Raw genomic sequence first — 24,524 nt, forward strand, 5'->3', positions numbered from 1 at the left:
TTGTTACAGCAGATTTAAATGTTTTTCTATCTCCGTGCATATATTTACACACAGAGCAATTCACACATGAAAAATTCACAGTGGGTTTATTTAGCCATAACCGCTCCCTATTATTACTGGGTAAATTAATATCACTCGGGGCAAGTGTATTTTTTCAATTCTTAGCCCTTCTATAAATGAATTTGGGCGTTTGTGAAATGTGGTCCCCAAGGATCGTGTCATTACACAATATCACCCAGTGCCTTTTAAAGATCTCCTCAATTTGTCCATTAACTGAATTAAAAGTGGTAATGAATTTTTCAAAGAATGAGTGTCATTCTGAAAGACACTGCAAGAAAAGGTATTGAGGGGTGCCTCAAGATCGAAGGAATATAAGAGTTTATTACAGACTTTTTCATATATTTTTGTTGATGAAGACAGGAGGATTCAGAGTAGTTCTAGCCCCAAGAAAACTGAATACCTACTTGCAAATAAGAAAGTTAAATGATATCACTAAACACAATTATTCAGGAAGTAAAACGGTATGATTGGATGAGATCAATATACCGTGGGATTTTTTTGGGGGGCCACGGGTGGTTGCAGAGGCCCCCCAGAAACTTGAGGATGTAACTGTCTTCAGGTCACGTCGCAATGACAACGTGGCGTCAAATGATTCCGCGGGGTCATATGACGTGTCGTCATGGCAACACATATCAAATGACGCTGCGGGTTCACAAGACCCTCGGCGGCATTTGACGCTGGGTCTGTCGAGGGGGGGCGTAAAAAAAACAAACTTAGATGATAGTAACCTGTGTGCAAACTAACGCCACTGTTAGTCCAGTGGTGTGCAAACTTGGGGTCGCGCCCCCCAGGGGTGGCGGGAGATTTGTCTGAGGGGGTGTGGGGAGTTGCAGAGGTCCCGTGCTCTTCCCAGGTATTTAAATTAAATTCCTGGGGACCGTGCGAGGCCTCTGCCACCTCTACTTACCGAGGTTCAGACGGCTTTTGGACGCATGACCATGGCAACGCGGCATCAAATGACGCCACAGTGTCATGTGACGCCGCTCGAGGTAAGGAGAACATTAATCTGTGGCCTCAGTAGCAGGGGTGAATAATAATAATCAGGAGGTTAGGGAAGTGATCAGTTGTAGGTGGAGTTTTAACTGCTTGGGTATATTAACTCATAGATGCATTTAAAAATTTCCCTTTTAGCAATATGACATGAACCAGAATAAATATTGTACCACAATATTGGGTAATGGAACAGTAGAGAACCTATTACAAAACTTTTAACCCACTCATAGATCCCAGCAAGTGTAGCCTGCTGTATCTAGCGAGAAAATATTACAATCATTGTATTAATTGCCAAATGTCCTGGGTAGTAATAGTCCGTTAGAAAGGTGTTTTGCCGTCAATGCTGCCCCAGTGCCAGGCTATCCAATCCTCCAGTGAAGTGCCTCAAAGAAAGGAAAAAAAGGGCCAAAGGTGTAGCCGAGGGACTTTAACCCTTCCAGGGAATTATTGGCCTGTAAATACCCTGTTTTGAGGGAATTATTACTATTATAGGCTAAATGTAGGTTATTTTTTTATTTTTTTTATAAAAAAAAAAAGATACATTTTTGTAGTCATTGATTTTTATCAGCATGATTGTCTTCATTCTTATGCTTTTTACTGCAAGTTTATTAAAAAAAATATATATATATATACACACACACACACACACACACACACACACACACACACACACACACACACACACACACACTACAACTCCCGCTCTATATACACAAACACACACTGCAGTCCCCCTTACACACTGTGTAGGCCCCCTCCTCTACACCACAAAACAAACACACATATACACCAAAACACACTCTGCAACCCTCCTCCACCATCTACACACACACACACACACACACACTGCAGCCCCCGTCTACATTCACAAAACACACTGCAGACACACCTGCAGCCCCCTCTACACCCACTGCAGTCCCCATGTAAACTCACACACTGCAGACACACACAAAACTCGGCACCCCTCCACCTACAAAACACACACTGCAGAGATACATCAACAAAACAGACTCTTCCACCTCTACATCCACAAAACACAGCAGCGGCCCCATCCCTACACCCACTGCAGCCTTCCCTGTAAACCCACACACTGCAGACACACACACACACCAACAAAACACTCTGCTCCCCTCCTCCACCCACTGAAGAAACACACACTGCAGCTCCCCCTCTACACACACACAGCAGACACACACCAACAAGACTCTGCTGCCAGCTCTACACCCACAAAACTCACACACAGCAGGCACACACCAACAAGATTCTGCTGCCCCCTCTACACCACAAAACACACACCAACAGAAGATACACACACACACACCAATAAAACACTTTGCTGGCCCCTTTACACCCACAAAACACACACAAACCTTTCCCCTCACTCTCCTGTGCGGAGCTCTCTCCAGACAGGTTGGGGGAGGAGTCAGTGCCTTGCTGGTGCCTTCTGTCCAATCACCTCCCCTGTCTAAAAGCAAATTTCACTCTTTGTGAATGAAAACTGAAAGCTGATTGGCTGAAAAACTTGGCGGGTGCCAAAAATTCCGGGCCATTACTGATTGGTTAAAATTCCATGCATCCAATCAGAGAGCAGGGATTTCAATATGCCCGCAATTTACCAGCTTTAGGCCTCGTCCTGGGCGGGCGTGCTCACGCTTGCCACGATGAAACACATTGCAACAGTGTGCGGCCAGCATGAGCGGGCAGGCGCGCCTGCTCAGCGCTTAGCTGCTTGCCGAGCAAGCAAATTTGAATTTGCTGCTCCCAAGCGGGTCACGTGAGCGGTTCGCCCAATGAGGCCAAGGCGGCCACGAATTGCCCGGCAGGGCGCAGCGCACGTTCACCAGCGCGCCCGTTCCCTACCTGGACGAGGCCTTAGCCTATAATGTACATTATTGTCGCCTAAATCACCTACATGGAGGCAGATAAGTGTAATAAGCAAAGTTCAAGGCGAAGGCAAGGGTGGTGGTGAGAATGGTGGTTAAGGTCCCCTTTCTTAATAGCTGTGGGATGAGTTATTAATCTTGGGATACAATGCTCCGCTTTCTCTCAGGGCCCTATTCAAAATGCTAACTATTGAAAAGCTAGTAGATCTAGGTCTTCATTAAGTCCCCCGGGTGTAACGTTTGAAGATCCAAAAAGAGTCCTGTTTTCTTAATCTGAGATACCCGTTTAAGTTTTTTTTGCACCTTTGAAAACCACCCTTTGTTTTTCTTTTAGACTTTCACCCAGATCTGGGTAATTCAATAAAACGTCTGTGCTTTTGGATGATTTCTCTTTATATTGTTAGCTGACTTGTTAAATGTATTAATAAACAAGCAATCATCTGTAAAACTGTTCTTCTCTTTTGTTCGTGTTTTTCTTTAGAAAGTTCCCCCTCTCTACCTTCCGTACTCTACTTAAGGCCTCATTAATGTTCACTCCCTTATAGCCTTTCTCTTTAAGCCTTTTTATAAGGACCAACTAATGTTCTTCAAGTCCACCTCATTTGTGCAGTTCCTGCGCAGTCTCAGGAATTGGCCTTAAGCAATATTATTCTTCCAGGAGGGTAAATGATTACTTCTTGAATCCAAATAGCTGTTTGCGTCTATGGTTTTAAAGAATGTGTTTGTGCATTTTTTCTTGTTTTCACTAAAGAGAACCAAATCAAGATAATGGGTATGGGACTATATTTGGAAGGCATTTAAGATTCATGAGATTAAAGTCCTTTAGAGTCTCTTCTCCCTTCCAGATAAAAATAAGATCTATAAATCTTTTATAAAATATTTTCTGTAACAGGTTTTCCCCCACCCTCTGGGAGATCTGCCTATTACAGGGTGTGTAATGCTGTTCACCTGCTAGTCCACAGGATGCTGAGCTTTCTGCTGGTGGTATGGGGAAGACAGGACAGGCTTTTGGGGTGATGTTTAGTCCTTCTCTCGGTGGTTCAGCGACTCCATCTCTTGCAGGCTCCAGGAACGCCAGAGATAATCCCTGCAGGAGAACCTCTGATACTCCCTCTGATAGATTGTAGTCCCAGACAGGAGTGTATTTTATAACACAAGAACAGCTTTATTCTTCAACTCACAGGTTACAGCATACAGAATTCCAGTCATTAACTGATTCTCTTATCTTTCAAGCCTCAGGATGGTCCCTGGACTAAACCCTGGGGCTTGAGGCCTCCAGAGCCGGTCCTCTGCTCTTCCCTCACCCCATGTGGGATGAGGGGTATAGTTCTCACTCCCACTCCCCGAAGGGAGGGTGATGGAAGGTGGCCAGAGCCCTGCACTCACTCTTCCATGGGACAGTCTGTCTCAGGGGAGAGAACACTGACAACATTTCCATGTGCAGTCCCTTTAGTACCCAGGAGGAGGGGCCAAAGTCTAATCCCAGGATTGGGCAGAACACAGGCCTTAGTCCCGCCCACCTGTCACTCAAGGGAGCTGCTTACGGCAGGGGAAAACCCGGATTGGGCTCAACACTGCCTGCACTGTACCAGGAGTTAAATGTTAAGCAGGGTGGATTAGGAGCCAAAACCAGACATGGCTACATATATAAAAACGGATTGTTCTGCCAAATGTTCTGTTCTTTTCAGTATCCCATTAAAAGGTTAGTGAAGCTGGGTGCAAACTTCTTGCCCATTGCCGTCCCACAGGTTTGGAGATAATTCTTTTTTGAGGGGAAGTTTTATGTTCTAAAACAAATAAAATTCATTTTAGAATAAAATCACTTTGCTCTTGGGACAACTGTGGGTTGCTATTTAAAACATTTGCCACAGCTGCTGCACCTTTGCTATTTTCAATGTAGGTGTATATTTGAGTGGCACTGCAGTGCTAGTTTATTTAACTGAGGCACATCTCCTGGGATATCCCTGAGGAAGCAACCTAGTGATGAAACACATAGCGTTGGATACTGAGTCACCAGTTAGCACGAACACACATTCGTTGTCTAGGCTGTGAACTCCTTCACTGTGCAGAGGTAACCCGTTGTCCATGGAGCTCTGCCAGCAGATTGGAGACCAGCAGCTGCAAGCCCAGGGAATTCCCTTCCTGAGAACAGGAATTGTCACGTCTGCGTCATTGCTCTCTGACATCACTTCTGGAGTTGGCAGAAACTGAGGAGAACACCAGCCATAGCGACCCCTTGCAATGAGTGGGAATCCCCTGAGGCAATCACCCGGAATGCTATCACTCCAGCAAAGGGAACAGCAGCAAGGTGGTAACATCGGCTCCCCCTCCTCTCAGACCCCAGGACGGCTCAGAGGACTGAAGAGACGGGTGCAAGGGTTTTCCATATATCGGGCACAACAGATGCTACTATCCAATACAGGCAATTACCCTGCTTTTATTTATTAGGCAGGGATGTGGGAGTGAGCACTGCAGTCAGAATCAGGCTGGAGGCATGTGCTGGAAAAAAAAAACTTTATTGCGGCATGTAAGCCAAAAAGGATAAAATCACGAGGAGAATCCTCTGACGCGTTTTGTCCGCAAAGGGACTCCCTTTGCGGACGAAATGCGTCAGAGGATTCTCCTCATGTGATTTTATCCTTTTTGGCTTACATGCCGCAATAAAGTTTTTTTTGTTCAGCACATGCCTCCAGCCTGATTCTGACTGCAGTGCTCACTCCCCCATCCCTGCCTTACGATTGTCTTCACTGATCGGGACGGAAGCACGCTACTGAGCAGGATCCACCCTCATTCAACAGCACACCGGAGAAGGAACCACGCCGGTTGTGTAAGTATACTTTACCTGTACAGGAGGCCCCAGTGTGGAGAGCTAATGGAGCCACGGGATAATTGAAGACCCACCCAGAGAGGGACCTCCGGACACGAGTAGAAACTCACTGGACAGGTTAGAGGTTTTTTCCTGACACTTTGGAGCTCCCTCCCATGCATCTTTATTATTGTTTGTTGGGATAACTGTTACGGCTAAGACTGTGTTATATTCATTAGGGGATATGGACCCTGCTCACATCATATATTATGAGGACTTGATTTTCCACAGCACCACCGGTATTAGAGCACCCAATTAGGGAGTTTCCCTTACCTACCTTGCTTTTATTTATTTCCTGTGATTCATTGAGCGCAGGCAGCGGCGCGAAAAGATGAATTTCTTCATCTTCGCCACTGTCTGTCGGCTCCCCTCTCCCTGCCGTGCGCACGCGCGGCCCTTGTATAGAAAGGCTGACTAACGTCAGCCAACTAAAAATCCGCACGCCCGGCACTATTGAACGTGCCTTACACAGCCCAAGTATTTTTACAAAATAGTGAAGCGTTGGGGTCAACCCACAGTAAACCTGAAGGCCACATAGCAGAAGAAAAAGGTGGACTGTTACTGTATGAGGCAATTTTATCCCTGTGTGTTGCAGATTGATGACCTCGGCTTCAAATGTCAGTTTAAACTGGCAAATCTCTTTACTCCAATTTCACTTATTGCAAAGATATTGAGGAAAATAAAAACCGTCCAAACAGAGGTGATATTGATTGTGCAACTTTGGCCAAAGAGACCATGGTTTGCCCATCTTATAAACATGGCAATACACATTCCATGGAATTTACAGAATGTATGAGGGTTGCTACATCAAACACACAACCGAGACAACAAGTTCTGGTGGCTTTTAGGTTGAGTGGAAAGTCCTAGGAGACAAAGGACGTGCAGATAGGACTACTGTATACGGCTTCTGTTAGAAGCAAGGAAAAGTTGACAACTGTCTACTACAGAATTTTACTTTTGTTTCAGGGACTACTGTGAAAAACAGAAATACAATTTCTTCTCACCAACCTCCATGACATAGGTACAGTTTTTAACAGAGGACTCCGTCTGGATTAATTAAAGTGCAAGTATCTGCATTATCGGCACTACTAGAAAGAAATCTTGCAACTGAAAGATTCATCATTCATGTCTTCCAAGCAGTCAAAGATTAAGACCAAGAAACATGATCAGATTTCTGTCATGGGACCTCTCTCTGGTTCTGGATGCCCTGACAGTGCATCTTTTGAAGCTGTACATCAAATCTTTTAAACTATTGACAGAGAATTTATCGATCCTCCTAGCCATAACGTCAGCAAGAAGAGTGGGAGAGTTACAAGCTCTATCTTGCAAACAACCGTTCCTGATCATTCACCAGGTTAAGGCAGTTATGGGACCAGTTTACCATTTTTCTTTGCCTAAATTGGTATCTCAATTTCACATTAACCAACAAATTGTAATTCCTGTTATTTCCCTGTTAGGACAGTATTTTAGGACAGTATTACACAATCTCAATGTGATGCGATGTTTGAAAACTTGCACCCGGTTGATATAAGTTATCAGTCGGGTAGGCTGTTTATCCTCCCAGAAGGACCCAGGACTGGGCAAGCAGCGTCCAAGGCAACAATATTCCAATGGATAGTTTCAAACATAAGGAAAGCATATGAACATAAAGGAGAAAATCTACTTTTAAATCTAAAGGCTCGTTCAAAAAGTGCCATGGGCATTTAAGGCACAGGTATCACCTAAACATATCTGCAAGGCAGCCTATGTATGGTCATTTAACACATTTATAAAATATTATAGACTGGACATTCAGGGCTCAGCTGATGCAAGCTTTGGTCGCAAAGTACTTCAGTCTGTAGTAACAAAATAAATTAGTTGAAACTGATATTGGTGTTATTTATTATTGCCTTCCCTTATTTATTATTGTATTGCTTGTGTATGTCCCTACGATGCCCACTGCCATAGGGAACAGGAAAAGAGGGCGGCGGGTAACTATGTTTAATATATATCAGTTGTATTTTTCAGCTTTGGGAGATTCCAAACTACCTGCAAGTAGGAGAAGGAGCTTTTTATGGTACTACCTGCAGAATTTAATTTCCTGTCCTACTCAAGGTAAGGGTAGACTTAACACTACGGTGCCCTCTGCCATATGGTTCCAGGAAAAGAACATTACAGATATTTTGATCCATTTTTCCTTTTCATGCTAGACACTAGTTTATTTGTACAAGTTTATTTCTCTCCATCTTTGACTTGGAGTAAAATTGAGCAAAAAGTTCTCAAAAGCAGCAATAAATGTCCAAGTCGTTCTGAAAATAAATTGTGGAGGAAGTTAACCTATTAAATCATCAAAATTATGTGACCAATGGTTATATTTTTACTACATAATGGGCTCTGTTTATGAAATCAACGTTTTGCAACATATGGCTATCTTGAATCAAAATTACTCAACAATACTGTAAAATAATTAGTTTGGTAAACGTAATATTTGTTTTGTATATACTTATAGTATTATCTTTAAATTTCTAGTGCCACAAAAATATTTGTGAATGGATGCTGGGTGGGAATACACAAGGATCCAGAACAGTTGATGAACACACTCCGGAAACTGCGCCGCCAAATGGACATCATTGTGTCTGAGGTAACCGAACAATGAGCAAGAAGCAGATAAATAATTTAGGGTTTCCTCTTACTGATTTGCTTACATTTACAAAAAACGTGGAATTAGAATGCAAATTTAGTAATTTGTTGTAAATTGTCAATACACTCTGTGGAAATCCTTTCTTAAAATTAGTCTGATGCACTAAGCAACCAGAGATGGCTTGTGCAAAATTAGTAACATTTGAATATTTTCAAATTTAAAAGAAGCAAATAAAATTGAAAATGTCCAAATATCACCAATTTTGTACAAGTATAAAATTAAAACAATGAGATGTTTTTTGTTTTTGTTTATTATTTTGTTCTTTTGCCACTTTTAATAGTAGATTCATTCTTTGGGGTGTCCCCCAGGATGTAGTCACTGTAGCATGCCCCCTGGGAAGGTGTTTTTTAAGCTATTGCATCTAGCGTTCCCATTAAGTGCAGGGCATGATTTAACAGTAAGTAAATGGAGTAGCATCCCTCTTTGTTTCCTACAAAATGGCCACAACAGTCACGTTCCAAGGGGGCACTATTTAACAATTTCAGCAATATTGTTCGTTTTATATTCAAAAAATAAGAAATGCAAACCAAACTTTGACATAAATAAATAAAGTGTTGCCATTGTGCGAGTTTCTCAGTAAATTTTTGCAAACATGAACAAAATTAACTAATACCACATCTGTACTTCTAAGATATAGCTTTTTGTTGTGTGATTAAAACATAGTACGTTTTAATACCAAAAATCTGATTAGACCTGGAAGAGAAGACTAAAATAGGAATCCTAAAACATTAATATGAAAAGTGCTAACCGTTCAGATAAACCGGTTGCTTGCATAAGCTGTCGTACTATAGTTTTTGTGTTTTTATTTTGCCTGTTCTAGGTTTCAATGATTCGAGACATTAGAGAGAGAGAAATCCGTATCTATACTGATGCTGGCCGAATTTGCAGGCCACTGTTAATTGTGGAAAAGCAGAAATTGTTGTTAAAAAGGAGGCACATTGACCAATTAAAGGAGCGGGAATATAATAATTACAGGTAAGAGAGCTATTTGTTTTTGGTCTCTAGTAATTACATTTATTTTATGAGGCAACCTTTATTTATTTTTTTCCTCCCTAACTTATACAGATGCAGCCAGACTTATTGTTGAGTAGTCGGCCAGTAAACCACAGTTCAAAACTGCCTGCTCGCGCATTCCCCACGGCCAGACAAATTGTTTGTCAGGATTGACAGAGCGGGAGTCCCTGCTTCTGAATCGAACTTCTGTGTTCAATCAGACCCGGGATGCATCAGTTGAAGATTTGGACAGTGAGAGCAGAGAAGTTGCTCTCACTGTGCATCTCTAACAGGCGATCGTGCTGCTTTTTAAAAAAAATATTGCTTAATAATGAAACAGTCTCCGGGACTGAACCGCATTCATTTCATGTCTTGATCACATGATGCGAAACAGTTAAACATGCAGAGATATATAGAGAAACAGGGGGTCCCGGGATCTGAAATTAAAGCAGTTCAGCTCCGGCGACCCCCTAACTCAATACTATGTAATAAAAATAATAATAAAAGTACCTTTTTTTACTCACCATAACTTAACTCAGTATTATGGTTTAGCCTATCCCATAGCCTCTCTTGCTGCCTAAGACATGCAGATGAGCATACAGCTATATTTGCTTTCCTGTGGAGGGTTTTTGTCACTTTTTTTACTCACCATAACTTAACTCAGTATTATGGTTTAGCCTATCCCATAGCCTCTCCTGCATTCCCAGTTAAATCAACCCCACACTGATGAGACCCATCAAGGTCGAAACAGCTGTCTGTGGGTGGTTTTCTGGGTATGCACCTTAACCCTGGCTGTGCTCAAAGCTGTGACCATGCAGCAAGCTTAAGCCTATAGGGAACCGTGTTAAAAATGGTTATTGAGGCAAAAAGTGACACTGTGTGCTCATTTGCATGTCATTTCCCAGAATCCCTTGCTGCAGTGGAAGTGCTGTATGCTGGGTGATAATGGGGAAAGGCGGGGTTGCAGACCTGCCTAAGACATGCAGATGAGCATACAGCTATATTTGTGTGTATATATATATATATATATATATATATATATATATATATAGTGGCAGGACGGATGGGGACTGCAGGACTTGATTCAAGGTGGACTGCCCTGACAGAGCATCTCGTTGGTGGAACCGGATGTCGCCCAGGAGGTCGTCAGATCCTTTGCGAAGATATTTGAAGCCCAGGTGCCGCCGCACTGGGCAGGTATCGTTATACACCTACTGAGTACTCACATAGTGGCAGCGCTGACCACGGGACACGGGTTATACTGTGGACACGGTGTGGGGGGGGGTACACGGTGGTGGGAAGGAGATACGCACTCTCAGGTGGGAGTGACTGACTTTGGGAACTTATAGAGTAATAAGGTGTGTGTGTGTGTGTGTGTGTTTTCAGTAAAAACCGTTCTGTTTATGCCAGTGAGTATTACTGTGGTTGTGTCCTGTGAGGGACTCCTCCCACTCTGTTGGGATCCCTCCCAGGTGGAGGCGCTGCACCAAGTGGTAGAAATATATTGCCCCAGGCTCTCTGTGGCAGAGGCTCAGGCCCTGCGAGCCAACAGGTTTATAAACAGCACTAGTAGTTTCTGTGTTCAAGGGGAAACAGTGATACATATGTGTGTGTACTGTATGTATGTATGTATATACAGCTCAACCCCGTTATAGCGCGATCCGCTATAACGCGGATCCGCTTAAAACGCGGTTTGAGCGTGGACCCCGAATTAAAAAAAAAAAACACTGCACACACTCACTGCACACTGCATACATTGACAGCACACTGCATACACTCACAGCACACTGCTCACACTCACAGCACACTGCTCACACTCACAGCACACTGCACACACTCACTGCACACACTCACTGCACACACTCACTGCACACTGCACACTGCACACACTCACAGCACACACTCGCAGCACACTGCACATGCTCGCAACACGCTCGCAGCACACTGCACACACTCGCTGCACACTGCACACACTCGCTGCACACTGCACACACTCGCTGCACACTGCACACACTCGCTGCACACTGCACACACTCGCTGCACACTGCACACACTCGCTGCACACACTCGCTGCACACACTCGCTGCACACTGCACACACTCACTGCACACTGCACACACTCACTGCACACTACACACACTCACTGCACACACTCACTGCACACACTCACTGCACACACTCACTGCACACACTCGCTGCACACTGCACACACTCGCTGCACACTGCACACACTCGCTGCACACTGCACACACTCGCTGCACACTGCACACACTCACTGCACACTGCACACACTCACTGCACACACTCACTGCACACACTCACTGCACACACTCACTGCACACACTCACTGCACACACTCACTGCACACACTCACTGCACACTGCACACACTCACTGCACACTGCACACACTCACTGCACACTGCACACACTCACTGCACACTACACACACTCACTGCACACTACACACACTCACTGCACACTACACACACTCACAGCACACTGCACACACTCACAGCATACTGCACACTGCGCACACACACATAGTCAAATACACACACACACACACACACACACACACACACACACACACACACACTGAGACACACTGTCTCTTTAAGGGAGCTTGCTCTCGCAAGACGGAAGCAGGAAGCAGAGACAGGGAGAAGAGCTGCCAGATGCTGGCAAAGTGCTGTGTGCTGTTGCCGCTGCCCCACCGGGTCTGGGAACGCTGGGAGAGTGCTCAGCTTTCCCACCTCCGGCAGACACAGTACCACCACAAAAAAAAAAATTAGGCGGCCATTTTTTTCCGCGACCCCGTTTATAACGCGGTGGTCGCGGGTGGCCCCCGAGGACCGCGCTATAACGGGGTTAAGCTGTATATATATATATGTGTGTGTGTGTGTGTGTGTGTATATATATATTTATATGTATATGTTACATACAGGTGCAGCGGCCATTATTCAAACATTTCACACGTTATGTACCTCGGAATACACATGTCATGGCACGTGATTTCTTCCAACCGTACCGCCTTAAGATACGTGTTTACTTGTTTTTTTTAGTGCAGAAAATGGCATTTTAGTGCAACCGTCCCGCGCATCCTCCCGGGCACCACTGCGCACGCATTCCTTACCAAACGTGCGCACGCATTCCTTACCAAATGTCTGGGCCTTGACAAAGCCAGTAGCGAAACGTACGTAGGTAATTGGACGTGCTGACATCATTGGGAGGGGTGCAGAGGCTGCCTGCCCCCCACCCATAGCACTGCTGTAACTTTTACACGAACTTAGCTCCGCTTTTGAGCACAGGCGGTTCACTAACACGTCTATTTTTATCATAGGGAAGGGGTATAGCCGATCATGGGATTTATGTTCTTAAATGTTGCTATATGAGTTCGTTGCTACACCTCAGTTACCACTGTTACATGGAGACATTGTGTCACTCTGTCCAGTCACACACTTTTTGTAAGCTACCTAATTTGTGCAAAAATCTTGAGCTTTTATCCGGATACATTCTTTATATGGGTTAACTTAGAGACATTTTGTCAGACATATTCAGCCTGTCATTTTGTCCATGTTACCCAGCTTTGAAACTGATAAAAACTGAGCTAATTGGCTACATGGAATATACTGCTATGTACCTGTGAGGTTTATTGTATCATACCTCTCAATTGTAATTGGTTTCATTGTTACACCACAGTTACTATTGTGACAAGGAGACACTGCGTCAGACACTACAAGTCTGTCACTCTGTCTAGTCATATATTCTCTGTTAACTACCAAGTTTATGCAGCAGCCAAAAGCTTTTATCTGGAGATATTTACTATATTGGCTAACTAAGAGATGTTTTGTCAGATATTGAGTCTGTCATTCTGTCCAGCTATATAGCTCTGAAACTGAAATATGTGCTTACATGAGGTTTAAATTGCACAGGAGCTACAATGTTTCATCATCTATGTGATACTATATGAGGTTAACTACAACGAATGTTTACACTATGAGTGATATTAACGCTCCAACATATATGTTCATTTAACAAGGATCTAGACGTTTATTGAAGTGTGCACTAAAGTTTTCACACTACACTGCACTACCTGCTAGGTGGGAGCCAGAGCTGATATAAGTGTTACATATTGATATTCATTTACATATTTGGCCACAGGCATTGCACCCCCACAGTGCAGCAATCACTGAGACTCTCTATGACAGTAGATCCTTTCATTTCTCTGAATAGGTTACTCATTAACCATTCAGAGTCTGGTGTTTATCTACACTTATTTAGATGTGATTTTGCATCTAAACGTGAGGGGGAAATTTCATAGACCAGGAATTCGCCACTAGGAACAACATCCCATTGGGGGGGAGCCCCCCCCCCCCGTGGGATTGGAGGCCATTAATGGACGTCCCCTGCAGCCGGCCATCATCCTACAGACCGCGGAAATCTCCCTGGTGTGCGAACAGACCCACAGTGAGAACATCACCTTAGACGTGATCTACTCACCATCCGCCGAGATTATCCTGGGCCTTCCTTGGCTACAACACCACAACCCACTCATTAACTGGGTCAAGCAAAGACCCATCTCTTGGAACCAACAATGCTCCAACATGCGCAGTTCCGCCTCAAAAGATCTACAGCATGAAGACCTCAGAGGAGCCACAAGACGTTTTACCAAACGTATACACAGAATTCAGAGACGTATTCGACAAAGCCAGGACAGAGGTACTTACCCCACCCCCCCCATCGATCCTTTGATTGTCCTATAGATCTCGTGCCTGGTTCTACCCTGCCTAGAGGGCGCTCTTACCCTCTTTCCCTCCCAGAGACCAAAGCTATGTCCGAATACATCCAGGAGAACGTCCAAAAAGGATTCATCAGGAAATCCTCGTTACCGGCAGGGGCTGGATATTTTTTTGTCAAGAAAAAAGATGGTATTCTAAAACCCTGCATCGACTACGGAGGACTAAACAAGATCACCATAAAAAACAGCTACCCACTACCATTGATATCGGAGCTGTTCGACTATCTCCAGGGATCCACCATATTCACCAAATTGGATCTCCGCGGTGCCTATAACCTAGTAAGGATCCATCAAGGAGACGAATGGAAAACGGCATTCAACACAACAGACGGCCTCTACGAATACCTGGTCATGCCGTTCAGCCTGTGCAATGCCCCAGTGGTCTTCCAAGACTATGTAAATGAAATATTCAGAGACCTGCTGAACAGATTCGTTATCGTTAACCTGGACGACATTTTAATTTTTTCCAAGACCATCTCAGAGCACATTAACCAAGTCAAACAGGTACTTCTATGCCTTCGTCAGCACCACTTCTACGCCAAACTGGAAAAATGCAACTGCCATCAAAAATCCACTACCTTTCTAGGATACGTCATATCTGATTCTGGGTTTTCCAATGACCCCTCCAAACTGAAAGCCATCGTGGACTGGTCCCTCACCACATCTCTCAAGGGCATCCAGAGGTTCCTAGGGTTTGCCAATTACTACAGAAAGTTTATCCACAAATTTTCTTCCATTGTCGCACCCATCACGGCTCTCACCAAGAAAGGAGCTGACGTTGTGTCCTGGCCCCCTGCAGCTATCCAGTCCTTCAACGCCTTAAAGAAAGCCTTCATCTCTGCACCCATACTGAGCCACCCCAATCCCAGACAACCTTTCACATTGGAGGTGGACACATCAGACATTGGAGCCGGCACCATTGTGTCACAGAAAGGATCACCGTCTTCCAACCTACACCAATGTGCATTCTTCTCTAAAAAAAAATTCTCATCGGCACAGCAAAACTACGACGTGGGCAATAGAGAACTACTAGCCATCAAACTAGCCTTAGAAGAGTGGAGACATCTACTGGAAGGAACAGAGAGTCCTATTACAATCCTTACCGACCACAAGAACCTCATGTACTTAGAAAGCGCTCAACGACTGGGAGCCCGTCAAGCCCGCTGGTCCCTATTCTTCTCTCGTTTCAATTACATCATATAGTATCATTCATACCCGGTTCCAAGAACGTAAAGGCAGACGCCCTTTCCCGCCAGTTCATAAGAGAACAAAACCTAAGCCAAATCAGAGACCATCCTGCCTACCAGGTTCATCATCTCCGCCAAATCATTTGACATAATGGATGACATCCTGCTGGATCAAACTAACATTCCGGAAGGTCTGGAGGTCCTGGATGGATGCCTCTTCGCAGCACTTCCCTTCCGAAAAAAATGGGGACGAATCAAAAACCGCCGGTCATCCTGATAACAAAAGAACCGCAGACTTAATCACACTAACATTCTGGTGGCCAAACATGCAAGGCGACATGAAAGAGTTCACCAAGGCATGTGCTAGGCATGTGCTAGGAATAAGGTACCCCGCAGCAAACCACAAGGACTCTTGAATCCCCTACCCATCCCAGACTGCCCCTGGAGGAACCTATCTATGGATTTCATAGTAGAGCTGCCAAGATCCAGTTGTATGAACACATACTAGTAGTCGTAGATCGCTTCTCAAAACAGGCACATTTTATTCCACTTGAAGGCCTACTGGACTCCCCCACACTGGCGGACATATTCTGCAAAGAGATCTTCCGTCTCCACAGAACTCCCACGACCATCGTATCGTACACAGGGTCCCAGTTCATCTCGAGATTCTAGCGTGCCTTCACTAAGAAATTGGACATCTCCCTGCAGACTAATGGACAGACAGAAAGGACCAATCAGTCCTTGGAGCAGTACCTGTGCTGCTTCATCGCGGACACCCAGGACGACTGGATAGACCTTCTCCCGTGGGCAGAATTCGCCTTAATTCCCTGAGGAACGAATCCACACAGGTCTCACCCTTCTACGTAAACTACGGTTTTCATCCGGCGCGACTGCCCACCTCTTCCCCTCCTTCTGGGATTCCTGCAGTGGACGACCGGATCCAAGCACTGCAAAATTCATGGACCAAAATCCAGAGTATCCTAAAAGAGGCTTCCGCCAGACAGAAGACCTAGGCAGACCGCCACCTTCGCAAAACTCCAGAGCTGAGACCGGGAGACAAAGTATGGCTGTCCTCACGGAATATATGCCTAAGAGTTCCCACACTCAAACTGGCCCCAAGATTCTTGGGTTCATTCAAGATCTTGGAGAAAATCAATCCGGTGGCATACCGCCTGCAACTCCCCTCTTCAATGAGGATTCCATCCGTGTTCCATATTTCTCTACTGAAACCTGCATACCACAGCCTCCGCTTCCCAGATCCATCTCCTGCACCACCAGGCACTCAAATCGTACAGGGCCAGCAGGAGTACGAAGTTCAGGCCATTCTAGACTCCAGGTTATCTAAAGGTAATATCCAGTATCTCATCCACTGGAGAGGATACGGTCCCGAGGAACGATCCTGGATTCCACACCAGCAAGTCCACGCACCCAAACTCATGAAAGAGCTCCACCTGAAATACCCCCTGAAGCCTCGCAGGGTTCGCCCGGAGGTCTCCTCTGAAGGGGGGTACTGTAAGGTCTACGGACTTGCAACCATCCTGCGCATCCTCCCGAGCACCACCGCGCACGCGCAGGTTGCCAACCGACTGCACTCCTTACAAAACGCGCGCAGCATGCACGCGTGCCAAAATGGCGTCATCCGATGCCGCGAACTCTGGTTCCGCCCCCGGATCGTGCTGCGCACGAAGCTTGCACGTAACACGTGCACCAAGCTCCGTGTCAAGATCCACTAGCTGCCAAACAGCTACACTTGCTCAAAGAAGCATTCATTAGCTGCACAAACAGCTGCACCTGCTCATAGATGCATTCATTAGCTGCACAACAGCTACACCTGTTCTTGGAAGCCTTAGACCTATCACGGCTGCCGTGGGGGCCGCACCCCAACTCCACCCCCTTAAGGGCTGGCTGATCCTGCCTATATACAGTATGCTCGCCAATGTCACAAGAACATTGGCTGAGCATATAATCTTGTTACTTGTGTTCACCCTTGCTGTTCCTGTCCTGTTGCTTTGTTCCAGTTGATCTACTGTGTACCGAACTGGCTTGCTTTGACTACCCCTACCTCTGGCTCCTGATCTTGGCTATCTCTGACTCCTCGCTCCTCTCTAATCCTGAACTCGGCATTGTACCTCGACCACTCTCCACTCTCCAACCCTGACCTCGGCAAAAGTACCTTCTGCGCTCCGGATATCTCCTACGTTGAACTCAGCAAGTATAAAGACTACTCTGATCTCTACATCCCTGACTCGGCTGTCAAGGTAAACCTACACTCCGGACGTGGCCCCCGTGCCTGTGGCTGGTGTTTACTACTCCGATCTCAGTACCGGGGTCTCGTCTTGTTTGTGGTGAGCACAACGTGACAGTGTTCTGATTTTTAAACACCTGCAAATTGACACAGTAGCACAGCACAGTACTGTACACATTACAATTCATTCATTTCTGCCACGGATATGCGAAGAATTGCACCCAAAGATATTAGAATCCATGAAATTCAAACAGATCAACCGGTGTAAACACAGGCGCGAATGCCGCGTGGAATACAGCAGAGCAACTTTGTTCAGTTGGAAAGTTATGAAACACTGCAGAGAGTGACCACAAGGGGTCACTAAAACTGTACTCACGGTATATCAAGTGATATAACATGTACAGTAGCAACAGTACAATAACTGAAAACCTTCTAAATAGGGATGACCACTGTCAGGTCCCACGAAACCACAGAACACAAGGAATATAAAAACACAAAAACAATAAACCTTTAATAACTGTAAAATCTGACGAAAGACGTGACAAAATATATACAGTGATGGTTAAAATCGCCAGCAGCAAGTCGGAGATGAGTAGGTGTGTGTATAAACACTGCACAAACAGTGTAACCGCACGGGTAGGGTAACCCACAAAACTAATAAGGGAGTCAAGGAAAAGACAGCCCTGTACTGGGATAAATGTGTACAAGCAAGGTAAGTATAGGCAGTCTTTATACAAACAATTGTCACTATACTAGGGACACTGATTTCACTACCCACCATGTAAGTGGCAGTGATGGGAACAAGAGAAAAAGTACACATGTGTTCTGCTGGAGTTGGGCGGCACAGTAGACCAGTATGTCCCTAAAATATCAGGGTAACTTCACCAGAAATCCTGAGTAGGTAGATAGTATAAGAGCTACGTTATCCACAATCGGCTATCGGCTAAAAGAAGGTTGAGGCTGAATGTGTGCAATTGACGTCATGTAAATGCACAGTTGCATGATAAGTCAGCAGATGGAACTTGTATCCAGCCATAAGGGATCCATACAACCTTAACTTGATGCTCGTTTTCCCATGGTGAGAGTATCAGGGACTGATTTGCCTGCCTGCTCCGTCTCGCACGCGTGACCGTCAACGGTATGACATCAAATCACCCCGACGACCGGTTCGCACGTCATGGTGCGCTTCTTCACAGGAGGAGGAGTCTCAGTTGGAAAGATACAAAAGGCTGTCGTTGACCTTTCCCTGTAACAATTTTATCTAACTAATGTAATGTTGCATTTCTACCCACCAGTTAAGGGCTGGGCAGGTAGACAGCACCCGGTCCTGAATGTTGCAATATGGTGGGTTAAGTGTATATAAAGGTGGGGAGGGAGACCCCTAGTTAGCTTGGCTCTGCTTTCTCTGTTGGCTCTCTTTCATGGCTGAGAGGATTACAGCTGCAGTGCAAGTTCCTTTACCGGTTTGAGGGAGGAGGTCCACTCTGGTCAGGTCAAAAAACAGTTCCTGTAAGTACTGCAGTTGTGGATAACGGGATATCTTGGCAAGGAGGTCTCTGAAACTAGGCCTGCAGGGTATCCCCAGTTTCCCCAGCTGGGAGTATGTGTATTGTATGTTTATATGTCAGTGGTGGATACTTTTTTCCAATAAATTAATTTTCTAAACTCTTGTGTTACTGTGTCTTGTGTTACTGTCTGGCGAGTTGATCCCTGGTATTAGCCCTGGTCTCCCGTGAAACCCACCTGGGAGACCTAACCTCTCCCCCATTACCACACATGCAAATGGGCAGAAGCACTAGTAGCCAAAGGTGCCTAATAGCGTTTTTATCCATTTGTGTTTAAATAAAAATACACAATAAAATACAAATAACATTACAATATACAGTAGGCAATAAATCTATTGATTGTCAGTGTGGTTATACCGTCAACAGGAGCATATATGAACACGTTAAAAATGAATGAGCAACATAAAAAAAAATAACATTTAAAAAATATTAAAATTAAATAACAACAAAATTTGGCCCCAAAATGCATTGATTTCACTGTGGTTATCTATACCCTCAAGGGGGTACAGATAAACACATTGCCTATCAATGGGCATCCTTAAAAAAAAAAATACAAAAATATTCAGAAGCAGGGACTCCTGCTGTGTTAAGTTTAATGATCAATTTGCTCCTGCTCTGCACTTGGCTGTTAACACCATGTTTGGTCTGCAGTTCACCAGCACATGTGCGGGGCAGGTTGGATAGAAGTCTGGCTATATCTGTAGGTACTTTTTATGCAATTAAAGTCGTAAACTGTTTAAATTTAGAGCTATAAATTCAAAAGTTGATCTTATGTAGTTTAGAAAACTTGTCTAACCTTATTTTGTTTAGTTGGCAGGATCTCGTGGCAAGTGGTGTTGTAGAATACATTGATACTCTAGAAGAGGAGACTGTAATGCTTGCTATGACACCAGATGATTTGCAAGAGAAGGGGGTGGCGTATTGCTCAACATATACTCACTGTGAAATTCATCCTTCTATGATCCTTGGTGTCTGTGCTTCTATTATTCCCTTCCCTGATCACAACCAGGTAAGTGTTAATTCTTTGTTTACCATCTCCAAAGTATTGTGAAGTAGTATAGCCATTATAGACATCTCAAAATTGAAATATAAATTCTTTTACTGAACATACTGTAGATAAAGTATATTTTGAACAGCACATTTAAGCAGTAAATTAAGTGTTGACTGTCGAGTTTCAACTCAGTATAAAATAAATACTTTAACAAATGGTTATATAGTATATGAGGTTGAAAAAAGACATACGTTCATCAAGTTTAACCTATGCTAAATTTAGACAATAGATACTTTATCCTATATCTATACTTACTTATTGATCAAGAGGAGGCAAACAAAAAACTCAAGAGTCATATCATGCAATGATATCTCACAAGGGGAAAAATAAATTCCTTCCTCTCAAAGAATTGGCAATCGGATTAATCCCTGGATCAACATCCTTCCCATGTATACTTATTTGGTATATCCCTGTATACCTTTCCTATCTAAAAAGATGTTCAACCTTTTTTTGAACAAATCTCTTGTATCTGCCATCACAGTCTCCATGAGTAATGAATTCCACATTTTAACTGCCCTTACTGTACTGTGTACTTAGCACTATTGCTAAGCCTGCTGTCTACAAGCACTCCTACATCCTTCTCCATTAAGGATTCCCCTAATTTATCCCCATTTAATTTGTAATTCGCCTTTTTATTCTTGCATCCCAAATGCATAACCTTACATTTATCTGTATTAAACCTCATCTGCCATTTACCTGCCCACGTTTCCAGTCTCTCCAAGTCCTTCTGAAGAGAAATTATATCCTGCTCTGATTCTACTACCTTACACAATTTAGTATCATCAGCAAAGATGGAGACTTTGCTCTCAATGCCAACCTCAAGGTCATTAATAAACAAGTTAAAAACATGTATTAAAACATTTTTTTTTTTTAATATTCTAAGGCATTTTTTCACCATGATTTTGACTCCTTCAGCACAGACTATTTAACCAGTGGTCTCTGAGCCACACCTGGCTTGCAATGGGTTTAGTGATGGTCCATAGATTTATCACTGTCACGGTAGACAAGCACTTTTAACACCTTTATTCCTTTTGGGAATCATTCACTAGGCAAAACAAGGTAGTGGAATAAAATGTAGTTTATTTGGGTAAACCTGTGTACACACAAAGAATATACAAAATACAGATAGAATACACACTGGGGGACTGGGGGTGAAAACTAGACTCAAATAGGTGCAGGGTGTCTGCTTTGGAAGGCTTTCCCTGACCGGGACCTCGTTCCAAGCGTCCTGGTACTCTTGGTAGAATACTCAACCGCGACCGCTATGTTCTATTTTCAGAACTTAGTCCTCGCGTCTGACATGGCATCAGCTAAGCAGAATTTACTAGCTCCAAAAATTAAGCCCGTTGCTCTGCTATTAACAGAGCAACTTTGAAAAGCCTGCCTTTTCATTGCCGACTCAAGACACTAGATGGTCTGGTTCTCTGATCGGGCCTTATCCTTACATACAGTCCGCTGAGCTATCCCTAACATGTACGTCGGAGCTGCGACCAATCAGAGCGTGGGAATTTCTCCCACCAGGCAATCAGAATGGGGGCTCGACTAACAGCAGCATCTTCCCCGAGCCAACCCATTGCCACCCTCTGGGAAGGCTCCACCAGGTCTGGCAGTCTAAAAGGTGCCCCAGCGGGCTGCCCCTTGTTCTCTGGACCTGGTACTTCACCCTTCCCCGCTCACCAATCGGTTTTCTCACCTCTGGACATCTTTTCTCCTTTGAACTCCATGTAGATGCCTGGGCTGACTGTATAGACATTAATACAGATTGTATAAAACATTAAAACACTGTCTTAATACACTTAGATCTTTTGGGGAACCTTATATATGTGGGGGAAACGGGTCTGGGATACTTGGGCTCGAAAACCAGGATTCTGGGGGACACTGTATTGACCCGGGGCAATTCACCTCGTGCACCCCCAAATTATACCAGTAACTTTGTCCCCAGAACTCCTGCAAACAAGATAAATACATTTTGCCCCAAATATTCCACCTAAAACTCCCACTCCCAAAGTTTCATGTTTTTAGGGAAGGGGCAAGTGGTGGGCAGTGCACACCAAAAAAAGAGATGCTAGAGGATTATTGCAAGTCATTTAATGATTGAAAACAGTCACAGAGCTCCAACGTTTCGGTGCAAGCACCTTCATCAGGGATGGGGAATATGTAAAACCCCAAACAGGTCAGGTTTTTCATATGACTTACATTGTCCCTGGCTTATGGTGTTATGTAGCTGCCAGGGACCCACGGTTTTCAGGGGTAACCAGTTGGCCTTCACCTTTTTTACTACCCCCTACCGTCACAATCACCTCTGCCCTTCGCCTACAATTCTGGCATGTGAAAGCTGTAGATTTGAATTGAAGCTCCTCCCTGTTACCTGCTAGTCAGTTGTTTTCATGCCGCAGTGGGGCTTAAATCTTCCCTAATTATCTTTGCATCAGAATTAGTCTTTAGCTGAGTAGAGTATCCATGGCTCCAGTGTGCCCTGAAAAACCAGCGAGCGAACAATAGCAGCCGATGAGTCCTGCAAATCCGCATGCCTTTCACTGACCAACACCCTCCCACTGCAGGCTCCATGGTACCAATCACATCCAATATTCCTATCACTGTACCTATTCCCTAGTGGCTCTCAACACTGCACATATGCTGATATTACTCTCTTTCCCTATTAATACATATTGACCTCCCTTGAAGTAGGGAAGTATCATGCACAATGCACAATGTATATTTGGATGACTGCTACTATTAACTCATTTGTTCTTATGGGTTAGTATTCTAGTTACCTTTTTGTTTGAGAATGACAGCGGTGAGAGAATGTCCTGATTGGTTGTAATACAACTATTTTTATTACCTTTTTGGCTAGTCTCCTAGGAACACATACCAGTCTGCTATGGGTAAACAAGCAATGGGTGTTTATATCACAAACTTTCATGTTCGTATGGACACACTGGCGCATGTGCTGTATTACCCGCAAAAACCACTGGTCACTACACGATCCATGGAGTATCTGCGATTCAGAGAGCTTCCAGCAGGTGAGCTAGAAGTTTCTGAATGTTTATCCATAAACAGAATGTATCATGTAAAAAATATACATTGGCACAAACTAAGCTTAAATACCTTAAATATTCATAGCCACATGTAGAAATGTGCTAAACGTCTGCAAGTAGTAATTGTACTAATTAAATGTTGAAGCAAAAGGAGTAGAACTCAAATAGTGGTCAAGTGGTTATTGTATATTCATCCAACTTTTCAGTCCAACACAGCAGCTCTTTTGTAAGGTCTGAACCTTAAAAAAGGTCTGCTTTGTTGGACCGAAATGTTGGATGAGTAAATACTAACCACTTGACCACAATTTTTACTACAGTATATTCACTTAATCTCTATGGATTTTCAGCACCTGCAAGTACCTTTAATTTTTGAGTGCACATACAGTATACTATATATATATTGGACTAATTACTATGAAGTGTAACATTCAACCGAATTCCATTTTTTTTTTTGTTCCACACAATTCATATTTAAATATTTTGTATTACAACTTTACAGTGTTGAAGTGTTAAATTTCTTGTTTTAGGCATTAACTCTATTGTGGCTATTGCTTCATACACTGGATATAACCAGGAGGATTCTGTCATCATGAACCGCTCTGCTGTCGACCGAGGCTTTTTCAGGTTGATTTTATTTTTATGGAATAGTTTATTACAGTAGTATATTTTTCTATTGAGGTCAAGCTTAAAGTTCTGTGACCGGGTGCGCAAGCTGAGGGCGTGAGATTTTCTGGGGGAGTGGGGGCGACGACTCTTACAGTGTCCCGTGCTCTTCCCCAAAGCATTTAAATTAAATTCCCGGGAGAGCGCGTGAGGCCTCTGTAACTCATTTACCTGGTCGGTGGCTTGGCAACACAACGTCACATGATGTCAGGAGACGCCGGACGAAAGGTATGAGTGGAGTAGGCAAGGGGTACGAGCAGTGGGGGAGAGCAGGCACGGAGGCGAAGACTAAAAAGTTTGCACACCCCTCACCTAGAGGACTCCTACCTTATGCTTCTAGTACAAGTTGTTTGTGTGTATACTCCTATAGTATACATCAGAGGTGCGCAAACTTTTCAGTCTGCACCCCTCTGCTCGCACCCCCCTTTTACCTTGTCTCCTGCGTCAAATGATTCTGCATTGTCACGTTGCCATGGCAATGCGGTGTCACGTGACCCCTTG

General features: G+C 44.2%; 1 protein-coding gene across 5 annotated transcripts in view; it reads left to right on the forward strand.

Annotated features, from left to right (window-relative positions):
- The window catches only part of POLR2B (RNA polymerase II subunit B), a 299,158-nt gene that overhangs the window by 202,033 nt on the left and 72,601 nt on the right, over positions 1-24,524 (forward strand). For all 5 annotated transcript variants that reach the window (XM_075603624.1, XM_075603633.1, XM_075603642.1 and 2 more), the window contains 5 exons: positions 8,311-8,422; positions 9,303-9,457; positions 20,082-20,280; positions 23,177-23,345; positions 23,888-23,984. In XM_075603624.1, coding sequence (XP_075459739.1) covers positions 8,311-8,422; positions 9,303-9,457; positions 20,082-20,280; positions 23,177-23,345; positions 23,888-23,984 — 732 coding nt within the window. The remainder of the gene's footprint in view (positions 1-8,310; positions 8,423-9,302; positions 9,458-20,081; positions 20,281-23,176; positions 23,346-23,887; positions 23,985-24,524) is intronic.

The sequence above is a fragment of the Ascaphus truei genome, chromosome 1 (assembly GCF_040206685.1).
Source record: "Ascaphus truei isolate aAscTru1 chromosome 1, aAscTru1.hap1, whole genome shotgun sequence".
Lineage (NCBI taxonomy): Eukaryota > Metazoa > Chordata > Amphibia > Anura > Ascaphidae > Ascaphus > Ascaphus truei.